The sequence below is a fragment of the Nipponia nippon genome, unplaced genomic scaffold (assembly GCF_047370975.1).
Source record: "Nipponia nippon isolate SJK-2023a ecotype South Korea unplaced genomic scaffold, ASM4737097v1 scaffold_13, whole genome shotgun sequence".
NCBI classification, from domain to species: domain Eukaryota; kingdom Metazoa; phylum Chordata; class Aves; order Pelecaniformes; family Threskiornithidae; genus Nipponia; species Nipponia nippon.
In genome coordinates, this window is record NW_028262324.1 from 11,928,917 (window position 1) to 11,953,545 (window position 24,629).

At 50.8% G+C, this 24,629-nt stretch overlaps 1 protein-coding gene across 2 annotated transcripts; it reads left to right on the forward strand.

Annotated features, from left to right (window-relative positions):
- The first annotated feature begins 2 nt into the window (after nt 1-2).
- On the forward strand, nt 3-24,301 carry SDC4 (syndecan 4). 2 transcript variants are annotated; one of them, XM_087749759.1, is made up of 5 exons: nt 3-138; nt 20,540-20,681; nt 21,625-21,677; nt 21,919-22,102; nt 23,344-24,301. In XM_087749759.1, exons 2-5 carry the CDS (start codon nt 20,558-20,560, stop codon nt 23,493-23,495), a joined length of 513 nt encoding a protein of 170 aa, XP_087605885.1. In that variant the 5' UTR covers nt 3-138; nt 20,540-20,557; the 3' UTR covers nt 23,496-24,301. The 2 variants fall into 2 exon arrangements, with proteins under 2 accessions (XP_087605885.1, XP_087605884.1); XM_087749758.1 differs by lacking the exon at nt 3-138 and adding an exon at nt 6,261-6,415.
- Nucleotides 24,302-24,629: the final 328 nt, after the last annotated feature.

A 24,629-nucleotide genomic window follows, 5' to 3' on the forward strand; every position in this document is an offset into this window, starting at 1 on the left:
GGCGCAGCGGAGGACCCGGCGCTGCCTCCCCTGACCCCGACCCCCGCCCTCTGACACCCCCCCTCGCGGGTCGCGACATGGCGGGCGGCGACACCGGCCCCGCGGCTGGGGGTCCCCGAGGTGCCGCTGCCAGGCAAGGTAAGCGCCCGGGCCGCAGGTCGGCCTCGGGGAGCTGAGGCCGCCGGTGAAGGCGGCCCGGCTCCGTGCGGGGCCGGTGGTCGCGGTTGTCAGGCCTCGGGGTGAGCGCCTGGGCCTCGGGCGAGGGCTGAGGCGCTTGAGCAGCTCGAGTGCAGGCCGGGCGGCCCGCGGAGGGGAAGCGGTGTGCCCGGGAAGCCGCAGCACGTTTCTGGTTTATTATACAGGAGAAGGTTGTCCGCGGTGGGTTTGGGCTGTGGTTTTCGGCTTTGGGCTTTTCCCATCCTCTGCAGCACCGTGCTGGGTTTGTTTCAGTGGATTCAATAATTTGGCTGAGCAGCCCTTGCTAAAAAGACACAGATACCGAACATAGAAGAAATGATTCTCCTGGGATGTTTCCGTTCATCTCTAGGCCAATTCCCGCAGGTGCCAAGGCTGTTGGTAGCTGCTGCCCAGCTGTGCTTATTTTAGCTTTAGGCCATAGGGCACCAAGATGATGTTATGAGTCCCGGTATGCCCTGGCAGCACCGTTCCGTTGCAGGGCTGGTCGTGTGTAGGGCTTGGCTTCTTTTGGGAGGTTTCTTCTGGTAAGTGGTGGTTTCTTCTCTTCGCGCCTCATGAAATGGCCAGGTGCCAGAGTGCCTCACGCTCAGCCGTACCCCCTCTGTCATCTGCTCTTGGGTGCTGGAGCTCATTTAGTGGCCTCAATAAGGTGTCCTGCTGGCTTAGCTTCGGACGTGAGAATTGTCACTAACTGAATACTAAGATCCCCAAGGCTGCATGGGACAACAGAGCAGTTTGGAGATAAGTTCTTCACTGGAAAAAGGTGAGGAGGCACCCCCGGGCTGCTCCGGTGGACGGGGGAGTTGTCGCAGAGCTCTTGTTACCTGGAAAAGAGAGGAGGAGGACAAAAGGGGAACCCAGTTTTTATGGGAGGTGGTAGACTCACATCAGTCGTGGGTGTGGAATGTTTCTGGCTATAGGAACTCAGATTATGATCTCTGACATTCTCTCGTGACGTTTTTTCCATGTCCCCATATGGGAAGTTCCCTATGCAGCTTTGCTGCGTGTTTTCCCTTCCTTGTTCTGTGGATGTCACTGTGCCGAGGCAGCTTTGACACGTTTTCCTCCCTGTTCCCGGACCTGCTGCTCCTAGAAAGGATTGTGCAAGGCAGAGGCATCACGTGGCGGACGTGGGCCACTGCTGCTGAGTTCCAACTTGGGCCTTCAGAGAATTTATCTCTGCAGAAGCTTACCAGCCTTAGCCAGTGCAGAAATGAACATGGGAAAATCCCAGCCCTATCAGGGCTGTCTGCTGCCAACACATTGCTGAGCATAAATTGCGAGACTCAACACTTCCTCTGTTAACTCTTGGTAGAAATTGGTTTCCTTTCCTGAAATCTGCTGCGTTTGGCTCTCTGAGACATGCAAACCACCGCTTAGATATTAATTTTCACTTTCCTCTTTCCTTTTCAAGCTTTATAGAACTGACTTTATCCTTTGCCAGCAAAAATTGTGGTGGTTTAGTCATAGCTGACTAAAACTCCAAGCTAGTGTGATAGAAGCCCTGGTAGGACTGTTGGTATAATTGCTGGTGTCTTTCCACAGCCAAAGTCATCAGCAACAATATTTCTGATTTATTCAATAGTCCCTGGGATCACAACATATGACCTGGTGTTTTCGGAGATGCTGACTCAAATTCCTTCCAAATTCGAGACTCCTCCCTGCTTGGTTGCTGCCCGGTAATTGAAGGGATCGGCACAGCAGCAGTCACGTCAGAGGTGTGAGTTGAGGCTCCCTCCCGCCTTCTGCGGGCAGCGCACCAGCACAGATGCAGTGAAGTGCTGTGGCGCAAAGACATTCGTGCTGTGAGTCAGCTGCAGCCCGGTTCATAAATTCATTTCCAGGCTGACTTCGCGATGGCATGTTGCATGGTCACGTCTGCTCGTCTGCGCTCCTGAATTCAGCTCTCCCTCCTCTCCAGGCTGCTCCAGCTAAGGGGACTGTGTTCTTCCCTTGGGGACCCTTGCCCCACATTCCTGCTCTGTGGGAAGGGTTTAAAGTGGACCTGGAAAGCAAACATTTTGGGGGAAATAAGTGGCATTTTCAATTTTCCTTTTCTTCCTCTTTCGTTCAAACTAAATTCAGAGACAGCTGTGGAGAAAGCACATGTTAAAGGGGAAAAGGATGTCGAAACACAGAGATTATGCTTTGTAGGGTGCCATACTAGGTGCTGCTCGCCTGGCTTCTGGTTAGAATGTCCTTTTTTAACCAGCTGACTGGTTTGTGCGAGACACCTGCGTGTCATGAAGAGCAGCAGGTGGAAGAAGAAGTGGCGACGTGCCCAGGACATAGCAGATGCCCTGAGAATGTACCCAGATCACATGCAACTATCATGGTCACTTCTTTATCAGGAGTGTGGAAAAAGAATGCCCTATTTAGCCAGGGATTCTTTCCGTAAGAAATGGCTGTATAGGATGGTATTGTTTTTCCTCCTCAGGAATCATTGCCTAAAACAGGAAGCTGTTTATTTAGGTGATCAGCTGGTTACCAGCTGGTGTACAAAGGGCAGTGCTATCTGAACTGACCTTTGCTGGGGTTTGTTTCCCTCTTGCCAGGCAGGTAGGATTTATGCTAAGGTGACCTTTGCTAAAGGGACAGGAAGGCTAAGATTATACATTTCCAGACTAACTCGGTGTTAAGCAGCTCAAAATGTGGGATGAGAGTTTTCAGTTGCTCCTCTTCCTCTACCCATGCAGTCTGTAGATGTGTTTTTCCAAAGAGCTCAGCATCCTGAATGGACTTAGGGAGCTGAGATTTTTTTAAAGCTCTGCTTAAGGTTTCTTAGTGCCTGAGAATCCTGCTCTAAGCTTGTTTTAAAATCTGCCTATAGGAACTGTGCTGAGCTTGGCTGAAGAATCTCTTTTCCTGGCCAGTGCAGTAGCATTTATGATCTCAAACTGTCTAAAAGGGCTCTGCCTGTAGCCTTCTCAAGATTATTTAGACATTTCTTTGTGTCATGTAAAAATGTGATTTCCTTCACCCTCCAAGTGCCTTGTATTTGGACGCTCCATTCCACTTCCAGCATGTTTGTGTCATGTATTGGGAACTGGCAGGTGTTTATTTGTATTTTCAATGCAAGAGTTAGGTAACTGTTCAGTGTTGAACACTGGGTTAGGAACAATGGTGGCCAGCCTATGTTATTTCTCTGCCAACTGTAATTTTTAAATGGAGAAGGTAACGGACACACCTTGAATGTGAGAATTCATCGCCCAGAACAAATGTGTGGCTCATCGTGTGTTTTATTTTTCTTCTGATTCTCTCACTTGTAGTGAGGTTTCAGAAAAGTACGTTTCAGTTGTGTATTTTTTCTCTCTGGGCCCATTTGTCCTGTTGCTCTCGGTGAGTGTCATATACCTGTGATTTTTCTGCATTATTCCAGGGAGAGGAAAATGTCAGCATTTTGAGAGGGGACATTTGAAGGGCAAAATGAAGCAGGCTATTTTATGTCATGGGTTTACAGAACCATACTATGATTTTTGTGGCTGCATTTCCTCTCTTGAGACACAGTCGCAGAAAGTGTGTATGTGTGTGTGTGAGGGAGCTGGATCTACACAATGCACTTTGAAAATGTCATTGGTAAAGTTATGTAAATTTGTTCTCAGGGTTGGAAAATACATTAGGGACAAGTTTGATTTTCTCTTCCGTTTCTAGAAGCCCAAGATTTCTATCAGTTTGCTCGAAGGATTGCACGTGCAGGTGTGACTTTGATGGACACTGTGCGTGGTCCCTGGGCCAGGTAGGCAGACTGGCTTCTCTCCGTTCTGTCAAAGCAGAACTTCCCTAGGAGGGAAAATGCTGTCCTGTGCCATGCAGCGGGACTTTTTGGTGTCAGGGGGGTGTGCTGAGGGTATGACTACCAGGAGGAGCATGGTGTATTGTGCTTGCTTGAAGAGGAAGTTAACAGGCAAGTTAGCAGTGTTTGTAGCCACAATACAGACAGCTGGTTTTGAAAGCATCTTTGTGGTGACTGCTTTACCTGGAAAGAGGTGTAGAGGGGTCATGGCCACACACACACACAAATACAGGTGCCATTTAGAGGGCTAGGGAGGAGTGGAGTGCTCTGGCCACCTTGTGCTGCTGAGGCTGTCTCCTGTCTGGCAGATGTTGTCATGGTATGGACCAGTCTTTGCACATTCGACTGAGCCCATGTGCTCTTGTTCCTCTCCGTCTTCTGCTGCCCACCTCTGCTGGGTGTCCAGAGCTGGAGACTCACTGGAGCTGGGCTCTGCAGCTGCACCAGGAGTGACTTTCATCAGCTCCTCTGTGTGATGAAGCGAGGGTAATAAGGAAGGGTAGTAATCCAGCCTGCAGCACAGATCCCTCCCTCGTGTCCTTGGTGGCCTTGGATGCTGAGGTGACCTAGAGGGTTAGCAGCACATCGCTGCCCTGAGCACAGAGGGTCACAGCCTCCTCCAGGCTGGTTCCTACCCTTACCTGGATGTGTGCTGTCTTCAGATCTTATTTTATTTTTTTAAACTTCTTGCCACTTCATATTATGCCAACCAGCTCCACAGCCAGTTCAGCGTGGTGCTGCCAGGAGATTCTCCTGCCAACAGTCATCTATGCAGGCACGGTCCTAAGAAACATTGAGGAGATCTCTCGACCTCAGCTCACACCCTCTCTACCTATTTCTTCCCAAAGGAACAGGCAGTTAGAAAGGCTGCTTCCCCTTAGAGATCTTTTTGGGTTGAGGGTTAGCCTGTTAAGGTGGGACAGGAGGAAGGCTACAAGGTCTCTCAGGAGAGCTTTGTAGTGCTGGAGCGGGCTGAGAACCAGATCTAGCAGAGTTTGCATCTGTACCTGGCAGACGGCATCATGGCACACATGCTTTGTAGTCTGTGCGCTGCTTCCCTGTTAAGAAAATATTTTATATTGTACGAACTAGAGGCCAAGTGCAAACTGACGTGGCTGCAGTATGAACAAGGGACTGATGCAGAGGGCACACCAGTATGGTATTGCAGGTGCACCTCGGGTTGTTAAGGGGCTGAAATGGATGCTTTCAAGCAAATGTTCATGATCAGGCAAGGTTATTAATGAGAGAAGAAAAACTGCCATAGTTAAACTGTGCTGTTGGGTTTTTTCCCCTCTATCTGTATGGGTTTTTTGCACTTGCCACTTACAGAGAAAACCCAGCGCTTTCATTTTCCATCTCCAACAAGAACCTGTGATGTAACGCCCTGCCCGATAACCGCAGCGATGACATGCTGCGAGTCACAGAAAGTCCTCCTCAGTTTTCTGTAAACGTAAGACTGTCACTTGTGGAGTGCTGCGAAAGCGGATACTGCGTGCCTGCTGCCCCCCTTTCCTCTTCTCCCCCTCCCATTTCCCCCCCCTTTCCCCTTCCCCTTTCTCCCCCCCTTTCCCCTTCCCCTTTCTCCCCCCCTTTCCCCTTCCCCTTTCTCCCCCCCCTTTTCCCTTTCCCCTTCTCCCCCCTTTTCCCTTTCCCCTTCTCCCCCCCCTTTTCCCTTTCCCCTTCTCCCCCCCCTTTTCCCTTTCCCCTTCTCCCCCCCCTTTTCCCTTTCCCCTTCTCCCCCCCCTTTTCCCTTCTCCCCCCCTTTTCCCTTTTCCCTTCTCCCCCCCCCTTTTCCCTTTCCCCTTCTCCCCCCCCCTTTTCCCTTTCCCCTTCTCCCCCCCTTTTCCCTTTCCCCTTCTCCCCCCCCTTTTCCCTTTCCCCTTCTCCCTCCCTTCTCCCCCCTTTCCCCCCTCTTTTCCCTTTCCCCTTCTCCCCCTCTTTTTCCCCTTCCCTTTCCCCTTCTCCCCCCCCGGGTCTCACGGCAGGGCCGAAGCCCTCCCGCAACCATCCTGACCGAGCCCCCCAGTCCCGGTGCCACCCACCCTCCTCCCCCGCCACCCCAGCCGCCCGGTGCCCGGGCTCCCAGGCGAGACCGGGGCCGCTCGCTCGCCCGCCCGGGGCCGCCCCTACCGGTGCGGGGCAGCCGGCCGCCCCCCGGCTCCCCCCGCCGTGCCGGGTCGCGGGGCGGGGCCGCGGGCATTCCCGGCGGGCGGCAGGGGCGCTCCGCCCCCGCGGGGCCGCGCCGGCCCTATAAGCGCGGCGGCGGGGCCGGGCAGAGCTCGCTCCGCCGTGCCTCCTACGGTGCCGTTCTCCGCGCCTCGCCCGGCACAGCCCAGCCCAGCCATGTCGCTGCCCCGCGTCCCGCCGGTGCTCCGCGCCGCCCTGCTGCTCGGCCTCCTCCTGCAAGCCGCCGCCGCCGAGTCGGTGAGTCCCGCCGGGCCCCGGTAGGGCAGGGTGCTCCTGGTGCCGGGGGGGTGGGCGACCCGGCTGCTCCCCGCCTCGCCGGGCCGTGGGGCTCGGCACGGCTCTCGGACGGGGGTGCGCTTGCGGCAGGTCCCGCTCGCCACTAGCCTGAGGGCTAATGCCACCGCTGCCCGCCCGGGGGTCTGCCCCTCGCCGTGTGTCCTTCTCCGGGGAAGCGGGGGCAAAATGGGTTAATGGCAACAGGGCAGTTCCCATTCCTTCCTCCGGTTCCGCTGCCTCCTTCCTGGCTTGTCTGCTGCTTCCTCCGGCTGATGCCAAAGCAGCGGTGTCCTGGCCCGGCCGTGCCCCGGGTGGCCCCCTCGCCCGGTCACTACCTGCCCCGGTGGCTGTGCCGCTCCTCAGGTATCCCCTTCTCCCCGCGGCGCACGGGTGAGCCTCGTCCTGCTCTTCGGTAATCAGGGCTGGTGGGATTAGAGCAGTGCAGGGTACAAGGGTATGTGATGGAAATGAATTGCTCTCCATTGCAGCTTTGATCTCCAACTGCTGGTCATGGACTTCAGTCCTTTAATCCCTCTTTTGCTGTGAACGTGCGGTGGGTTAGATACATGCAATGCAATACAGTGCCTGGGTAGGCTTTCCGAGCTTACCTGAGTTTGGTTGTGCTGGTACCTGGTGTCCTTCTATGTGTATCAAACCTTCCTCGCTCCCACATGGGAGTGGAAAACGATTCATTACCGTTTAAGAGTCTCTTAAATATATAATAAGGTGAAACGGTTTGGATGCTTCAAGCCGGGCACACGTGGGATCTTTGTGGTGAAGCAGAGATTTCGGGGTTCTGCCTTCCCTGCTGTTTGTTTGTTTGTGTGTATGTCCATCTTGCTGATGGTGCAGTCAGGGCAAATTCCTCTGCTAGTCTGAAAGAGCTGCTGAGATTAAGGTAACTGCAGGAGATCAGGGGTTCTCAAAACTAGGTTTAATCATCCACATGGCTTCATTCTGGACTGAAGGCTGGGTGGGCAGATGGGAACTGATAAGGCTCTGCTGCTCGGTTGCTCTCTACTAGGGACACAGGGTTGGGGGGTTGCTGGTGGTAGAGTAGAAAACTGTTCCACAGAGAGCATCTGTAGTAATTGACAGCTACTCTCTGCTAAGACCAACCAGCCCAAATCCACTTTGCTCTAATCTGGTGTCTTAATCCCTGCTATTAAGCACGTGAATTGCTCGTTTGAGAACTGGCCCAAACTAGTAGGGCAAACCTTTGGGGCAGGCAGCATCTGGAAGTTGCATTGCCCATGTTTGGTATGAAATGCAACTTGGTGTCCCTGGGGAATTGAGTGGTCTGCAAGCATCGGATTTCTGCAAAAACAACAAATTTTGCACAGATATATTCTGTAAATCCTTATATAGAACTTGTATGGAGTATTTGTCTGTATCTTTTAAGCTACCTAAGATAGAGTGTGTGCTTGAGAAGTAACACTGGCCTACTATAAAGCCTTATCCAAACAAATTGTTTGGGTTAGAGGCTGCTGGGGAGGAGACGATGACATACTGTTTGGGAGAGTTCTGCTGGCACTCCTCCCATATTATTATTTTTTTTTAATAGCACTGCCAAAACGTGCAGGGCTGCACAGCATGTGGCTCTTAGTTTTTCTGTGCGGGCAGGGTGAAGACAGGTAGCTCTTTCTTAACAAGACAGGGATTGTATTTCTTGTGCTTATGTAAGAGCACGGGTTTTGAGAGTGATTCGGTGCTTGAATATTTCCCCAAGCCTGTACAAACAAAAATGCCTTGGCTCCTTTCCCCTTGCATGGCTTTCTGGTGTAGATGGGATTTCTCCATGTGAAGCAATCTTGGATGTGTAAGAGGGTGGGGAATATTACTGAAGTGCCGAAGTGTGACGTCGGTGCTTAGGCTGTGGGTGGGTTGTGTTACAACAGCCCAGCATCTTTGTGTGAGAACATCATCTGGTTCCCGTGGGGTGTAGGGGGGTTCGAGCCGAAGCCTGACATCTCCTGGTGTCCCCCCGGTCCTCTCTGGTCGAGTGTTTCAGAAAGCAAAGGCTGCTCCCCTCTGCTTGCGCTGTGTGAGGACAGAGCTCCTGCAGAAGATGCTTTAGGGGCCTGCAGCTGGGGATGGGCAGAAACCAGTGCAGCCAAGACAGGGGATCAGTGGGGTTGATGAAGGCCTTGAGGTCTGCCTTGCTTGGGCAGAGTAGCATTGTTGGGCTCTCCCTGCGCTTGTAGCATCTCAAAGTGCCCCTGGCAGCAGAGGAGGGAAGCAGGGGGTATTCCCCTGCCGCGGAGGTGTCTGCCTGCTGCAGGCTTGGGCTGCTCCTGCCGTTGAGCTGCAAGAGGGCTCTGAGTGCCCGGAGCTCAGCGGAGCCCTAACAGCCCTAATGGGCTGTAAGCTTGTTGCAGCAGTCCTACTTTTCTGCCATGAAGTAAGCAGAAAAAGCTTCTGTGCAGCACCATATCGTGTATGTGTGTCCTCAGTGGTGTAGACAAGCAGAAATCCACCCCAGAAGCTGCTGGCCGAGGATTGCTCGGGGCGGGGGGGGGGGGGGGGGGGGAAGGCTGCGTGCTGTTTGTGAGCTCTGTTTGCTGGTTTAAAGCAATCATGCTTTGAGGCCTCCTGATTGGCAAAGCTGGTGTCTTGTTGATGATAGCTGTGTTTGGAAAGTAGTGCAGCATTATTAATGTTAAAACCGGTTTGGCTTGTCCTGCTGCCATTGATCCCCGAGGCCTGTTCTTTCTGCTCTTTGCCCAGTTTCTCATCTGTCCCTCCCAATCAAATCAAGACATTGCTATCTGCACGTTTTACTTTCTTTTACCTCCTGACTTGGCAAACTCATGGGGCAGCTGAACATCTAGAGCAAATCCTTGCTTTGCTTCAGCGTCCCTAAAACACAGAGCAGCAAAATTACAGTGTCTAAGGCGATGTCCCTTAGTCCTGAAGGGAAGGAGCCCATGACTTCTGGTAGCCGAACCTAGAGCTGGCTGTCGGGATGAAAAGCCTGGAACATATAGAAAGAAATAGCCTCTCTAGCACCTGGTACCTTGTCGAACTGCATGCACAGCTCCTGGGGTGGGAGTCCAGGGGTGTGCGGTCACTGCAGCCCAGCACCGTGTCCACACTAGACGTGGAGGTACCCACGCGGGTGGGAGCCGTCACCCCCACAGTTCTTGGCGCTGCTGCCCAGTTCTCGTCTGTCCCAAGTGCCTGCTAGCTCCCATGCTGGAGAGCACTTTCTTGTGGTTTGGAGTTTTCCAAACAGTTTACGCAAGAGGCAAATCGGGGCTGAACTTGGTACTTTTCAGACTCGGGATACCAGAGACTCATTCACTCTAGGAAGCTGAGGCTGTTGGCCAAAGTGATTGCTCTCTTTCCTGCCCCTCCTGCTGTTGTCTCTCAAGGCCTTGGCACTTCGATGTCCTGCAGAGGCCTATATCTAGTCCAACAACCATGACAATGTTTTCTCCTATGTGTCTTCCCCTCTCCCCTCCCATCCAAGCCTCTGTTAATGGCTTTGCTATTGCCTTGAGCTGTCTGAATGGTTGGGGTGGGGAGGCCATTTGCTGCTCTTCTCAAAATGCCTGAAGTGGAGCCTGATGCGACCTTGCCATGGTTTTCCTGTGGTGGCTCACTGCCTTCCTGACACACTTGTGTCCCACTTCCACCACGAAGCTGGAAACTGCTAACTTGACCGTCAGAGTGCTGATGGAGAGGAGGTAAGCTAGCTGGCTGCTTGGCATGCAGACTTCAGCACAACCGCAGCTACTTTTCCCTTCTCTCCGACTCCTCGTGCTGGTAAATGCTCTGTTGAAAATGTGCTGGCTGCTTGAACCCACTTGGCTGGCTGTAAATTAACACCAGGTTGTGTTGCATTTTGAGTGTGTTGTTTCCCCTCAAATGGGTGGATTGATGGGCTTCGTCTTTAAAACTAACTTTTTTTTTTTAAATTCAGTGGTAGTGACTTTATCAACAAAGGCGGCATGATAACTGTGGTTCTATGGTCTGCAATGTAAATGACTTAAGATGACTCATAAGATTACTTGATTAAGTTATTGTGGCTTGCTGATCCCGCAAAACTCCTCAGCTATCACTTCCAGCTAGACAAAACAGTGTCCATCTTTCAAAACACTTCCTTGCTCTTGAGTTAACATTTATCCTCTTCAGCCTGCTCTTAGATCCTTGCAGCTGCATTCTCCCCCTCCACTCAGTACAGCTTGTTCCTTTATGCCCTGTAACAACAGCAGGGTTGTGCTGCTTTTGCAGCCTCAAACTAGAAGCTAATGTAGTTGAAGCACTACAAAACCTGTGGGGACAAACCCTGCGTACGCCTGACCTCCAGGCTGCTCTTGCAGAGCATGTGTGGCTGTTTGTTTGAGACTCGGTGGAATGCAAATGCTTTAGATTAAGGATTCAAATGATTTGCGCTAGAATGAGACTCTTGTGATGAGACTGGGCTTGGTGGCTCTGAATAGACAGGGCAGCCTAGTTAAAGAGTTTTAACTTGTAATAAGCTACTGCTCTGAGGGGCTATAAAAGATCCTATGTTAATGAGCTGTTAGGGCTGCACTTCTAGATTAGTTCAGACTTTTTTTTTTGTCTTTAAGCATGTGCCTGAATGGTTGTCCAGTAAATGCTGCTGCCTCTGCCCAGCTCTGCTGTGTATCACCGTCAGCCCTGACTCCCAGCAGCCATGCTCTGACTCAGAGTTTCTGGCACTCCCTGGCCTCCCAGCTCCCTGAGACTCTGCTGTCACCCCCTGAGTAATGGCCCTTGCCCCTTACCCAAAGCTATGACTCAGACATCCGAGGCGCTGCAGCACAGAGGTGGATCTCGTCTTATGGGGTTAGAAAAGGGGTGACAAGCAAAGCTGGTGCTGCTTGGCCGACGGTCTGTGCTGCCCTCGTCACCGAGTGCCTTCGCTGCTGCCTCTTGTCTAGTCTGCCTTGGGTTGTGGCTACGGTGGGCAAAAAGCTATCAGGCTCTGTCATACGACTGCTGCCAGTAGCTGAGTTGGTGTTGGCAAAGGCAGATCAGAAAATGTCCTTGTCTTGAGCAGCCTCTAACTTGCTGTGGCAGTTCTGTGGTTGCTGCGTTTTCAGACAGATCCAGTTGGAAATGAGAGTTGCATGGGGGAGAGAGGGAAGCTGCAGTACTGTCTGAAATGACTGAAAGTGTTCAAAGCAAGCTAAAGGAGCAGAAAGTCTCAAAAGAGGGAGTTAAATACTTAATCCTGAATCTGGAGAAAATGTTAGCGTAGGAGGGGAAAACATGCAAGATGTAGTTGCGTCCCTCTCAATTTCTGAAGGCTGGCTGACTTCAAAAATACACTTCTTGTAAAAGTCGTATTTTTGCTGGAAATATGGCCTCTTGTCAGTTTTATCCTTAAATCCTTTGAGACTGAGACTCTGCTTATAAAATGCCAAGAGGCTGTTGTTAGACAAATTATTGGGATAACTTAAAAATCAAAGCCGTTAATTAAAATCTCAGTTAATTAAAATCTGAGAGAGACACTCCTCGGGGCAGGAAGGGAGACTGGGAGACCCGTAGCACTGTTACCCAAGCAGCTAGTGTCATGTCAAGCAAAAACAAAGCTTGCTTAAACAAATTGCACGCTGTCAGGGAAAGCAAAGCCTGCCATGGGAAGGATTTGTCTCTTCTGTTGTTGCTCTGCCTTAGCTGCCGAAGGGGAAGAGGTGTCTCCACCACAGTTCAGCTAAAACTGTGCTGCTGTCTGCTGTAAAACTTGAATACAAAGCACTGGGGCCTTGCCCCGTTTACCTTGCTGCGAGGCTAACCCTGCCTGCTGCCATTACAGTCGAACTATAGCAATAAAAAGAAATGTTAACTTGCATTAATGACAGTGAAAGTCATTGGACTTGCACCGGAATGGCCTGCATGGCACCATAGCCAGAAATCTGGGCGCATAAGGCGAGGTGACTGAGGGGAGCGTGCCTGGCGCGATGGGGTGCTGCCGCGATGGGGTGCTGCCACGCTGGCCTGGAGAGGAGTGGGACCCATAGGTGGAGGGACGGACCCTGGCCAGCGTGGTGCTAGGAGGGTGGCAGAAGCTTCTTTTGTGGGCTAGTGTCCCCCTTTAAAAATAGGGAAACTTCTACTTTCCCCCAAATGGAAGTACAGTCCTCACTGATGTCAGGAGCTTTTGCTTGGAAGACTCTGTTCCCCAGCAAGATAAATATTTATTGCAAATCCACAGTGTGCAGTGGCGCAGACTCTGGAGCCAGGATCTTGCAGGAGACTGTTTATGTGCGGGCTGTTCTTGGCGCTAATTCTAAATTTCCCGAGGCTGAGTATGAGGCGCTGGTCCTGCGCGTTGGTTACTAAATGACTTGCTAGTCCAGCCGAGCGCAGGCTTTGCAGAGCCAAGGAAGGAGTGACCAAAACAATAGCTGGGTCCCTCTGCTCCTGGCTGCGACGGTGCCGAGATGTGGTCAGGGAGTGCTGGAAAACTGCTGCCAGCTGCTCGCCCCCTGCTTGGAGAGGGGAGGAAGCCTGGCCAGGAGTCCAGAGCTCTCCGAGAGAGGAGAACGCGCCCGGGAGTGACAGGTTTCCCAAAGTACAGCTGCGTTATCCCCCGTCTGCTGCTTTCCGGGCCCAAGCCAAGGCAACCTCTGCACAAGTTGGGAATGTCTCTATTAAAAAACAAAACAAAACAAAAAAACCCCACACACCAAAACCCCAGCCTCTGCTGCTGTAGCTAACTAGGAAAATCCCTGCTCTTGAAATGTTTGTTTGTATAAACGCTTACACGGGTGTAGCCTGATAGCGGAGCTGCGCAGATACTCCGTCTCAAGTGCTTTCACGCTGGTAACTTCCTCTGCTACAATTTTTGCTGGTCGTTTTGCCAACAGAGCGAAACTCTAAATAGCATAACAGTGCTGGCAGAGCTCAACTGCCTGGGCTAAGCCTAAATCTTTGGGCTAGTACTTCTGATTAGATTAAAATGGATTGTGGGAGGGGAAGCATTTGTAGGGTGCAGCATTGGGAATCTTGACTGTACAAACAAGCTGAGATTAGCTGTATGGTGAGGCAGCTAGGAAAGGCACCCTTTGAAGTTGGGTGTCTGCCTGGCTTAATTTTGCTAACGCTCCGGCATGAGGTAGCATAAAGATCCCCAAAATGCACATCATGTGTTTCTTACCCAGTGGAAATTCTTCTTGTGTGCGTGTCCAGGGAAATATTGGGGTGTAGCTGTCTTCTAGGAAAGGGCAGTGAGGGCAGGCTTCTCCCCCGCGTGAGGGGGAAATATGATATATGAAATATCTCAGGCATGAAGTATCAGCATGAGAAATCATCCTGATGGAAAAGCTGCTTTGCTGGGGCCTTTATATCCTTTTTTTTTCCTTCCACAGACAGGGTTGCAGTCGGAGCCTCCTGGTATAGAGTGGGGCAACTCAGAGTGAGTTGTGAGCTGGAAAAACTGAGTCTTTTTTTTTTTTTTTTTTTTTTAAGGTTGAATAGATTTCTCCAACTTCAGAGCTGAGCCCTGGGTAGTGAAATGTATGAAATACCTATGATCAGGTTTATAACTACCATAAAAATATAATCTCTTTATGAACTAGGTGTGTATTGCTGCCCATGACTGGGAGAACCTGGGGGGGGGGGGGGGGGAATGGCTCTGCCGCAGTTGTTTTCCTCCTCAGTCACATGAGAGCTGCTTTCCCCTCCTGCAGTTTTCCTCTGAATCTTATCTTTATTTGCTTCAGGGCAAGTGATTGACACACAGCCATCTGCAACTGCCTGCTGAGCTTTATCTCCTCTAGCTGGAGGGGGGAAGCAGTCATCTCCTTCGCTCGGGCTCTGTAGGTCTCTGGAGGTGGGCATTGAGTATTTAGAGCAGCTATTTTGCCACCATTGCAGTAAAGGGATCCCCGAATGTGCCTGTCTGGCAAAGGACTCAACCTTTATGGCTTTGCTCTTGGTTGAGAATCAGGCAAGAGCAGTTAAACAAGAATTCATTCCTTTGTAACCTCTCTGTCCTCCTCCTGCTTGCTTCTATGGCAAGGCCTGAAAGGCACGCGCGTATGGTGCGGTCTGAAGAGAGCAGGCTGTGTGTAAGCAAATGCACGTGAGTTAAAAGGTAACTGAGGTTTGACTTTGTAAGTGCAGGAAAGCCTATTTTCAGCAAGCAGAGCCCAGGAGGATTCATCCCTGCTGTAGGGGAGGCACCCGTGACAGCGGGTTGCTCTCCAGAGCCCGGGATTACGGTGTAATTGTCACGGGGGTTATGCCTCCGCTGCCGCATGAGCCCCCAGGAGAGCTGCTTGCGGTGACACGGCTTAAAGAATCACACGGGGAGCTGGGGCGAGTGGGGGAGCTGCATTAGTGCTGGACGTGAGGCTGCATTAGTGCTGGACGTGCCTCGCTGCGCCTGCCCCCGCGGAGGACGTGAGCACACGGGACTGGTTATGTGGCTGCAGGGAGACGGGTAATGAGTGACGCTTTTGCCAGCCGAACAGTTCGTCAGCCTTCGTGGCGGTCTTACTCTATATTATTAAGCCAGACACTCCTCCTTGCCTGTATTACCAAGCACAATTCAAAAAATAAATATATTTTTTCCCTCTTTGATAAGAGGCACAAAGAGAGAGCACGCAGTAACTGGTCCTGGGGTACTGGAGATGCAGTGCTATCCCCTGCTGCCAGCCAGGAGCTGCCTGCAAGCCCTGGTCTGTGCTTCTGTCTCTGATTTCCCCCTTGGTCCTCAGCGACGTTATGGATTTACCTTTGTAGCTCACTGTGATGGGAGTGTACCTGTACAGTGGCCCTCGGAGAGGGGACGGGCAAGGCTGGCTTTGCCCAAAGCCACTCTACCTGTGGTCCTGCTCTAGGATTGCTAGAAAAGTGTTGAGCAAAGGCACGGTAGTATTTAATTGTGTCTGGAAGGCTCAGGGTGAGCCTGTCGTGCAACTGAACACACACACGTGCCTGGATGGGAGCTGCTTAAATCCTGCTCCTTGGCACAGAGGCCAGTGCGGGCCGTGTGTGCTGCGAATTACGTGGGACAGACTGACCAGGACGAGAGAGAGGTAAAATGGTACCCTGCAAGCATGAGCACAAGGAGTTAGCACAAGTGGATTTTTTTTTTTTTCCTGCAGCTGATGTGTTGAAGGAGTTAGGTGTGACCTGGATTTGCTTTTCTCTCAGGACAAAAGTGACTTTTGTTGGGGTTTTTATTTATTTTTTTTTTTTCCCCCTGCACAGAGCTGGAGCATGGAGGGAGGGGAGGGAGTAAAGGGTGGTTTGGCAGAGGTGGAAATACAGACCCTTCCCTTCCTAGTCTGGCAGGAGCTGCCTCTGCCGGAAGCTCGTGTCGCTTCTAATAACTTTACTTTTAATGCTTACTAAGATGGGAAGATAGAGCTGTCTTTGCCGGTTACCTCGCTGCGTGCCTCCTTCCCTTGGAGGTCAGCTCTGTTTGGGTGACTTGCACCGATCTGAGCCGCCCCGTTTCCAGCGTGGCTCCTCCGCTTTCCTGGTTTCGGGGGGCTGGCGTGCTTCGAGGGGGTGAGCTCAGCTCTTGACCCCTGCTCCTTCGCACGCTTTGCGTGAGCTTTAAAACCTTCCCGGTTTGTGTGCTCCTGCAAGAGCTCGGGGGAAGTGAACTGTATGGAAATCCCCGCTCTCAGGCTTGGTGGTTTACAGAGCTTTGCATCCTTGCACTGGATCCAGTGGGGCCTTTCCAGTGCTCTTTGGTTCATGATGCAGGGCAGCACGAGGGCTGGGGAGGTGGCTTTGCGAGAACCATCTCTTTATAAGCAGGCTCCCCGCTGGGCTGTGCGGGCAGCTGCCCACGTTGTCCAGGAGCCCTTTCTCGTTAAGCTGATCTAGATGTGCATCGTGGTGGCATGAGGTGATACCTGCTCAGGCCTGGGAAAGATGTTTTGTGTAATACTGCTTGCGAGGTGATCCATTCAACTGTCCCCTAGCACAGAGACCCTGACAAAAGCTCCAGGAGCCCCTTGCATATGTCTGTCCCTGCAGGCTACAAAGAGTTAACCGGTCTGTGCCTCTGCCACCTCCCAGGCTGGCCCAGCTCCATGTGCTTTTGTCTGGGAAAGGCTGACTTTCACCTTGCTCCTGTTTACTCCTAGACTTATGTACACAGTGCTGGGGAGGGAGTTGCAGGAGCGAGTGCTGGGTCTCCACGCCAAAGTTATGAAATTGATAAAGAGCTCTCTGCGCTCTGGATGCCCGGCTCTCTGCAGGTCTGACTCCCTTTGCGGCTTGCTGGCTGTGACCCTTCAAAGAAGCTTTTAATGAACTCTGGTGTGTTTGATCAGGGACAAGGGCCAGCCGTAAAAACTAGTTCCGTGTCTGGAAAACTTTGTCTCTGCCCCAAAACATCATTTGGGGTTTTTTTGAAAGGGTTTGCAAAGGCTGTGGTGAGGACGTGTGGGCTGGGGCAGGCGAGCTGCTTGGGTTTGTTATTTCCCAGAATTAGCCAGCGGCTGGGGAAATTCACACATTGGACAGAAACTTTGCTTGCTTTCTCAGTAAATAGAGGTTCTTGCTTTGAGGAGCGGTAGTGGTATGCTGGGGCTGTAAGTGAAAGCCCCAGGAGCACGAAATGGAGTGGGGTGGGCTAGAGATGGAGCACAGCAGGGCTGCAAGCCCCTGCCGGGGGTGCCAGGAGTGTGATTGCTGTGCCTGAACTTAGCAAACAGCGTCTGGCTTCATCCAGTAGTGCGGCCTGTCTCGGGCTCAAACATGAGACCTCTGTGCCCGGCTTTTCCAGGAATGACGCTCATGGTTCACGTGCCTGACATGCTGGTTGTCTGGCAGGGAATAAACTCTTATGTTTTTTGGCTGCTGGCAGGCAGGAAAAGCTGCTGCTCCCCAGCACGTTGGTTAATCCCCCTTGGTGCTTACTGGGGATAAAGCTGCTTAACATGAGGAAGAAATCCTGGAACTAGACTCCTGCAGAAAGGGTTGATTTCTGTACAGACCCCTCCTGGAGAGGAGCATATTAATAGTAGGGCTTGACTTCGGCTGCCGGGGCGAGGTGGGGCTGCGCAGCTGCCCAGTCTGACTCTCCCAGCAAGTCCCTGGCCTGGCTCCAGTGCTGGAATAACAGGTGGTGGAAAGCAGACTCGGAGAAGCGCCGGTGCCCTTCTCCAGCTGGCAGTTGCAGAAGGTGTTAAACTGAATGCGGCCAGAGACGACTTGGCAAGGGCTGGCCATCGTCCTGCAGCAGTCTCATAGCTTTTTCCTCTTGGCTGCATCCTGCCAGCTGAGATGAAGCACAGGCACCTTCCGTGGTGCCTCTTCACCTGGTGCTGGAGTTGTAGGGAGGACTGAATCCTCTTGGAAAGGGATGCACTTTTTTAGCAATTCTCCAAGGAGCTCTTTATGTGGCACTTGGGAAGCCCGCAGCCCTTGCTTTTTTAAGTCTGTGAAAGTGCCTGTGTGCCCTCTCCCAGGTGCGTATGCAAGGAATGTGCCTGCTCCAGACCTGCCCTTGGAGCACGGCACTCCAGTGTTAACTCTTCCTGGGCTGCCTGTGCCCCAGCTCCCAGGAGGAGCCTGCTCCCTGGGAAAGCATGTCTTGAAACCTGGAGGGTAAGTATGGAGGTGCCCAGCAGCCCTCTAACTTCCCCGACAGATGAATCTGTAAAGTGAGGCTCACTGCCCACAAGAAAAGTTTCCTGTATGGTTTGAGAAGCTCTTGTGGCTTCCAGGAATTTCCCTGTCCTTGCTCAAGAGGATGATGAAGAGTGAGTTCAGGGAACGCTCCCATATAATCTTATTTGTGCTTGTGAGTCAGTAATTTCCTTGTTATGTATGTCCTCTGGCTTGTAAACACTGTCTGTCCCGATTTAAATAGTGTTTTCCGATAGCCAAACCTGGTGCATTGCACAGTATGTACTAATCACGGTGGCTGTCTGCCACGGCTTTGCTCACGGCTAGGCTGACCTGGGAAGGCCAGCCTGCTGTCCAGCCACTCAGTGGCCTAAATGCGTTTTTTCTTGAGCCACCCTCGTTAGGACATTAGCTGGCTGTGATTCATAGTGAAGCATGGCGTGAGCTGGCACAGGGGTGCGGCTCAGCGGAGCGCTCTTGCCAACATTGATCTGCCCTGGCATGGCAGCCGGGTTATACGGATCTGCAGCAAACGTGCTCCCCAGCGCGGGTGCCCTGGCTCGGGCAGGCGGGAATCGGGCTCTTCCTGCCCCTTGATGGAATGGCCAGAAGCTCTCACGGGAACAGCTACTGCGTGCTGGCAGCAGTTTCCATTGCAGGTCTGGCTTTGGCTGGGTTTCACATATCTTGAAATGAATTTGCCTTGGAGCGAGTGATCCATAACGTTAGGAACGCCTGGTTCCAGGCTGGGAGGTGATTTCTTCCCAGCTGGCCTTCCTCCCCAGCCCCCTTCCCATCACCCTAGTGCCAGGCTCGGACAGAGTGGAGACAGGGGGTCTGGGAGGAGAGCTGGCCTCAGCACTTCATGCCCTCTAGGCTGCTCATTTCAACTCAGCAGAGTTGCTGGGGAAACCAAAGATGCCTCAATAAGCTAATGAAAAGCACATCTAGTAGCCACTGCTCCTTTTGCAAAATGAGAAACATCTTGTCCTGACCACAAGGCCTTGTTCGTGGCAAAACCAATATGCTAATGGGCAGGGAAATCTGGGCTGGAAGCAGGGCTGGGGCTGTGGGCCAGAGGAAGCTGACGCACAGCTTGTGGCTGATGGTTGGCCTTCACTTGTGAGATGGATAGCGGCTGTGATTTGTCACTTGGTGTCACCACTGGGCTGTAGGATAGGCCATGCCAGGCCGGGTGAGCAGGAGGGTTGATGCCAGCTGCTCAGGGTCTCGATGCTGCCCTGATGAAGCAGCAAGCGCTGGGGCTCAGGTGGTACCACCCAGCTTTAACTGTCCCTGCAGGTCTCTGATCCTCACCCCCTGTGAGGCTGTAGCTCGTGGTAAACCTGTACATTAAGAAGAGCCCTCGGATGTGCAGGACTGTGGAGCGCATTAAAAATGCTCTCCTGGGTAGTTAAACCTTCAGGACTTGAGCCCAAGTTCTAGGAGACACCCAGGGAACATGTTCCCAGTCCTTCTGTGGGGACAGCATGGAAAAATGTTGACAGTTTAGCCCCTAGCTATGGGACCCATCCACCTGCAGGTCGAGTCCCCCACCACGGCGATGACTTCATGGCTGTGGAAGCATCTGGAGCTGCTGGAATCTGGGCTGGTGTTGAGCAACCCGAGAGCTCATACCTGCGGTACCCTCACCGCGGCTGGCCCCGGGCTGTGGGGCGAGGAGGAATAGTTCTGGGGAAATCGCATAACCCTGGTGAGGGCAGGAGGTTTGGGCTTGTGGCTCCTTGGAGGTCCATGTGCAAGTGAGCTCTGGTGTGGAAATTGTCATTGTGGCCAAACAGCTGCTTCTCTGGGAAGCCCTTCTGCCGTTTTGCTAACCCGTGTCTGTAACTGCGGTCATCGGGCCATAGGATCAGGACTTCATTTTACAGAGTTGTTTGTTTATGTGCAATTTAAGAGGTGAGGCAGGGGAAGCTCTTCCTTCAGGCAAGTCATTATTGATAACAAGTGCTCTTGAACGTCACATTATATTGCACTGCAATTCAGCTGAACTGACAGACCAGTTTTTAACCCTTGGGTGATAAAATAGGTTTGTTCTCGATACAAGAAGCAACGAATTGCCTTGGTGTGAGGCTTCGGTGCTATGCAAAAAGCTGACCTATAGGTGCCAGGCTTTTCCTCTGGGAATAGCAAGTCCTTCCAAATCCCCCCTTATCACAAACTGAAGGTATTGCTTTTCCAAATACTTTTGCTACAAACTCCTGACCCAGATCCCGTTGTGTTATTTTCACCCTGTGGGTTCAAGTGAACCTCCTGAATCTGGAGCCCTCAGGAAATTCCCCTCCCAGGCTGGCTCTCACTTCTGTTCTGAGAAATTCTAGGGGAATTCAGCTGTTTCCAGGCTGATGAAGATAATGCTTTTGGTGGAGAGGAAGTTCAGCATTTAATGTTCATCTGATGGAAGTGACAGCACAGGCTCTGAACTCCTGACCGTCTATGAAATGCTTCTGAGGAGTTGCCTGATGCTTAACACTTCTCCACCCCTGTTTACAGGTGAGAGAAACCGAGACCATGGATGCCCGATGGCTTGGCTACCCTGCCTCCGGAGACTTGCCAGACGATGAAGACATTGGCGAATTCAGGCCTCACTTTACTTCTGATGGGTTGGACATAGATGAGGCATCTGGGTCTGGAGGTAAGCAGGGAAGGGGGGAAATGGATCTCCCTCAGTTGATGCTGTGAAATTTCTTCTGGCACCAGCCCATGAGTGATGGATGGGCTAAATGCACAGCCAGAGCTCCAGAGGGAACTACAGTGTCAGGTGGAGATGAGAAAGCCTTGTGAATCATAGACACTCATGGATGAGAGCAGTGAAAGTGTTTGTACCGTGATGTTGAATCACTTGGGGAGGACAGATGGAGTCCAGCCAAGCTTGCCTCACTGCAAGTGAAAAGGCATTGCACTGGCTGGATCTCTTTCCTGTTGAACTCCAAAGAACTTCTGAGAAACTTAAAAATAATAATAATTTTTTAAAAATAATCTATTGTTTAGGCAATGTTAAAAGACTTAAAGTTAGTATCTCAGCTGAGGCCAAACAAGGTAAAGGACTAACTGGTGTTCAGGTGAACTCTGACATGCAAAGCTCCCTACCCAAACCAGTTTCTGTAGCTCCGTGTCCCCTTTATGTGAACATTTGTTCTCTAAAAGGGAAAGAACAAGTGCTGAAATCGGTGCCTGACATGTCTGGGCAGATCTGGTAACTAGAGAGTTGGCGAACTATCCTTTAGGTGTGGGTGGTGAGAGCGTTGCCCTCCACTGGCATTAGTTTAGCAAGCTATAGCAGACCTGCTTTGCAGGGCAGCTCCTGATAATCTGCAGCAGGGGCCAATGGATCCGGCTGAAGACCCCTCCCATGCGAGAGGTGTTGGTCTTAAGATTACATCTCATGGTCTTGTGCAATCAAAGCCATTAAATGGCGAAAGTACTAGTAGATAAGAGGGAACTGTAGTCATCAGAGAACAAGAGTCCTAGTTTGTCTGCAGCTACTGGTATTGCGGGAAGTGTCTGAATTCTGGAAAAATGGCATGTAATGAGAGAAAAACTTAGTGTCCTCTTCTATTTTTCTCCCCCCCGCGCAGACTACTCAGACTCTGAAGATGCCATATATCTGACCACCATGGATACTCCTGTGGTAGGTATTGCCTGTGCATGTTTTAAGCAACACATAGCTACTCTGGTCTGTCTGTGAAGCTTTCTGAATACCCTTCCCCCCTGCGAGACATGGCATCAAGATGAATCTACCTGCATGAGCAGGAACAGTGTACTCGTAATGCACTAAGCAAACTTTCTTTTCCCTGCACACCCTCCTACTTTCAGTTGTAGGTAGGCTGAGTGCTGCTTACTGATGGGTGCGGTTTGTCTATATTCTGTAGATATCTGACAACTATATCCCTGGAGATACTGAGAGAAAGATAGAAGATGAGAAGAAAAACACAGTGGTGGACAATGAAATAATTCCAGACCAAGCTGTACCTGTTGAAGAGAACCTGTCCAACAAGATCTCCATGGCAAGCACAGCCAACAGCAGCATCTTTGAAAGAACAGAAGTCCTTACAGGTAATACTTCACCTTGTCCTGATAAATCATTAGTATTGTAAATCTAAATGGCTTCTATTGTTCCCTGTTTCTCTGGGGAGCAGTTCCTGCTGACAAGGGGAGTGAGATGCATTCCCTCTGTGACTGCCTGTAGCAGGGTCACTTCTGCCTTCTAGTCCTTAAACAGCAGAAGAGCCTACTGCTTGCCTTGCTGGGGTAAACAGCTTGGTTTTGAGCCTGCCAGCTGACTGTTGGACGTAAGCGCCACACGAGTCATGTGGCAGCTGCTCTGCACCCCGATACTACCTCAACAAGAGGCGTATCTAGCCATAAATCAATGGCATCATAGACTTTCATATCAAATGCGGATGTTTTCCTTCTAACCTCTGCCCAAGTCCTGCCTTTTCTGAGCCTTGCCAGGAACCAAACAACCCCTCTAAGGGATTTGAACACCTAGTCAACTGTTATGAATCTAAGCACCTCCATCTAGAGCAAAACCAAGTGTCTGGCTTCCCTTCAGCATGTGGGACAGATCTGTCTTGGCCTGATGGTCTGAGTACAAACCTCAGCACATCTTGCCGATCTGCAGCCATCCTTCCAGTCGGAGGAGTGACTGGAAGAGTGGATTACAAAGCCACCTAACAAAGAAGCTGATTTAGTGCAATGAGTAGGCATCACAGCAAAGGATAAACTTCACTGAAGTCTTGTGGCCACCCTTGGTGTGAGGAGAGAGAAAATCTTTGTTTTTTTGTGGGTTTGTGGTTTTTTTGGTGGTTTTTTGGAGGGAAGTGGTGGTGGTGGTGGGATGTTCTGCTTAATTGAAATAGAGTGTCCCCAGAGCGTGCTCACACAGGTGGTTAACAAAGCATTCAAATTGGAACTATACCATTTTCCTGGAGTTGACGCTGCTTGTGGGTTGTGGTGGGGCGCTTTTGGGTGGGTTTTCTTGTTTTGTCTCCACGCAGGGAGAATGTCTTTTTGTCAAAATTTCTTTCTTGCACTAAACTGGAAGATTAACGCAAACTGGTTAATGTGGAACCTGTGATTATTCTATGGTTGGACTGAAAGCAATTTCTGGCCTTTTCCAATAACATCTGCTGTTGCTGAAAATGCCAGCGCACATGATGACAGGCACAGGGACAGCACTGACTCTGGAGGCAGTTCTGGGGGCTGGTACTCTTGGAGCAGATTTTGAGATGTAGCTGATGGTTTGGAGTTGTCCAGGAGTTTGGACTTATTCCATGCTCTTTTTCCCTCCCCAGCTCTCATTGCAGGAGGGGCGGTGGGCCTCCTGTTCGCTGTCTTCCTGATCCTCCTCTTAGTCTATCGCATGAAGAAAAAGGACGAAGGCAGTTACGACCTTGGGAAGAAACCGATCTACAAGAAAGCCCCTACAAATGAGTTCTATGCTTAAAGCTGAGCAGCACCTTGAGCCCATCAAGGGACAAACAGACTGTATGGCAACACCGTGCCCTCAGACGAGATGTGCTGAACAAATGCTCTTTTTGGATTGAATTTCAAAGCGACTTTGAGAAAAAACAAACTTCCTACGTGACCCTTCCCATCCCGCTCAGCTAACAAGGGCCCAATGAAATACAAAGAGTCTGAAAAAAAAACCCTCAGTGTATTTTTTTTTTTTTCTAAAGCTAGTGTAAAAAGAATAAAGATGCCAAATTTTCTGCTTGGTTTTATAGAGGGTATATAAACACAAAGCAGACTGTATGGAAGCAAACACCATGTGTTTGCATCCAGTGTGCCGTGCTCAGATTGGCTGCTTCTATAGAAGATGGCTTTTTTGTAAACCTTGCTAATAGATGTCTTGCAGCAGGCTGTTGATGTGAAGCATTTTTGTGCAGAACTATTTATGAATCTCTTACACTACAGATAATGTTGCCTTATCAGGGAGTAAAAGGCCCATAGGGGCTCAAAATCCCTGAATGCCACAAGGAGCCTATGGGAATGTCTTCCCCGGGAGACTTCTGTCTCTTCCTGTCGGCCCCAGGCAAGGGTCATGAGTCCACGAAATCAGGCCAGCCAGTTTTCGTTGGCTATGATGACACCCTTTCCTTGCCTTCAGTCTCTTACCTTTTTTTAAGGATTGCCTGTAGGATTTTTTTATAACAAAATTTTAAAGAAAATAACCTAACGTTTATATAAAGTTTGTAGAAATTGTTTTGAAATAATAATAATAAAAAAATCTACTTTTTTAATTTCCTCAGATTTATTTTTTCAATCCCTTTGTGTTTCCTTTGGCCGGGCATTTCTCTAGAGATGTTGTTTTATACGATTCCTATTCTGAATTGAAGCAGAGTTAGCTACAGCGTGTTACAGGTTTCTTCTAGTTCTATAGTAGCTGCTGTAGAGGGTAAAAGATATTTATGGTTTTCCAATAACTTTTTTAGGATTTGATTTTTTTTTTTAAATAGAATTATTTATAGTTTCTGAAATGGCTGCTCTTCTCATTTGGTAACTTTTATCCTTCTTATGTAAAACACTAATATAATGAGTCTCTGTGAAAACTATTTAAGCTTTATTCTGTGAATTTTAA

Excerpts from the sequence above, each read along its gene's own strand:
- SDC4 (XM_087749758.1), top strand. The coding sequence starts at position 6,335 with ATGTCGCTGCCCCGCGTCCCGCCGGTGCTCCGCGCCGCCCTGCTGCTC. Across the intron at positions 6,416-20,539 it reads AAGCCGCCGCCGCCGAGTCG|GTGAGAGAAACCGAGACCAT; the intron begins GTGAGTCCCGCC and ends CCCTGTTTACAG. Across the intron at positions 20,682-21,624 it reads TGAGGCATCTGGGTCTGGAG|ACTACTCAGACTCTGAAGAT; the intron begins GTAAGCAGGGAA and ends CCCCCCGCGCAG.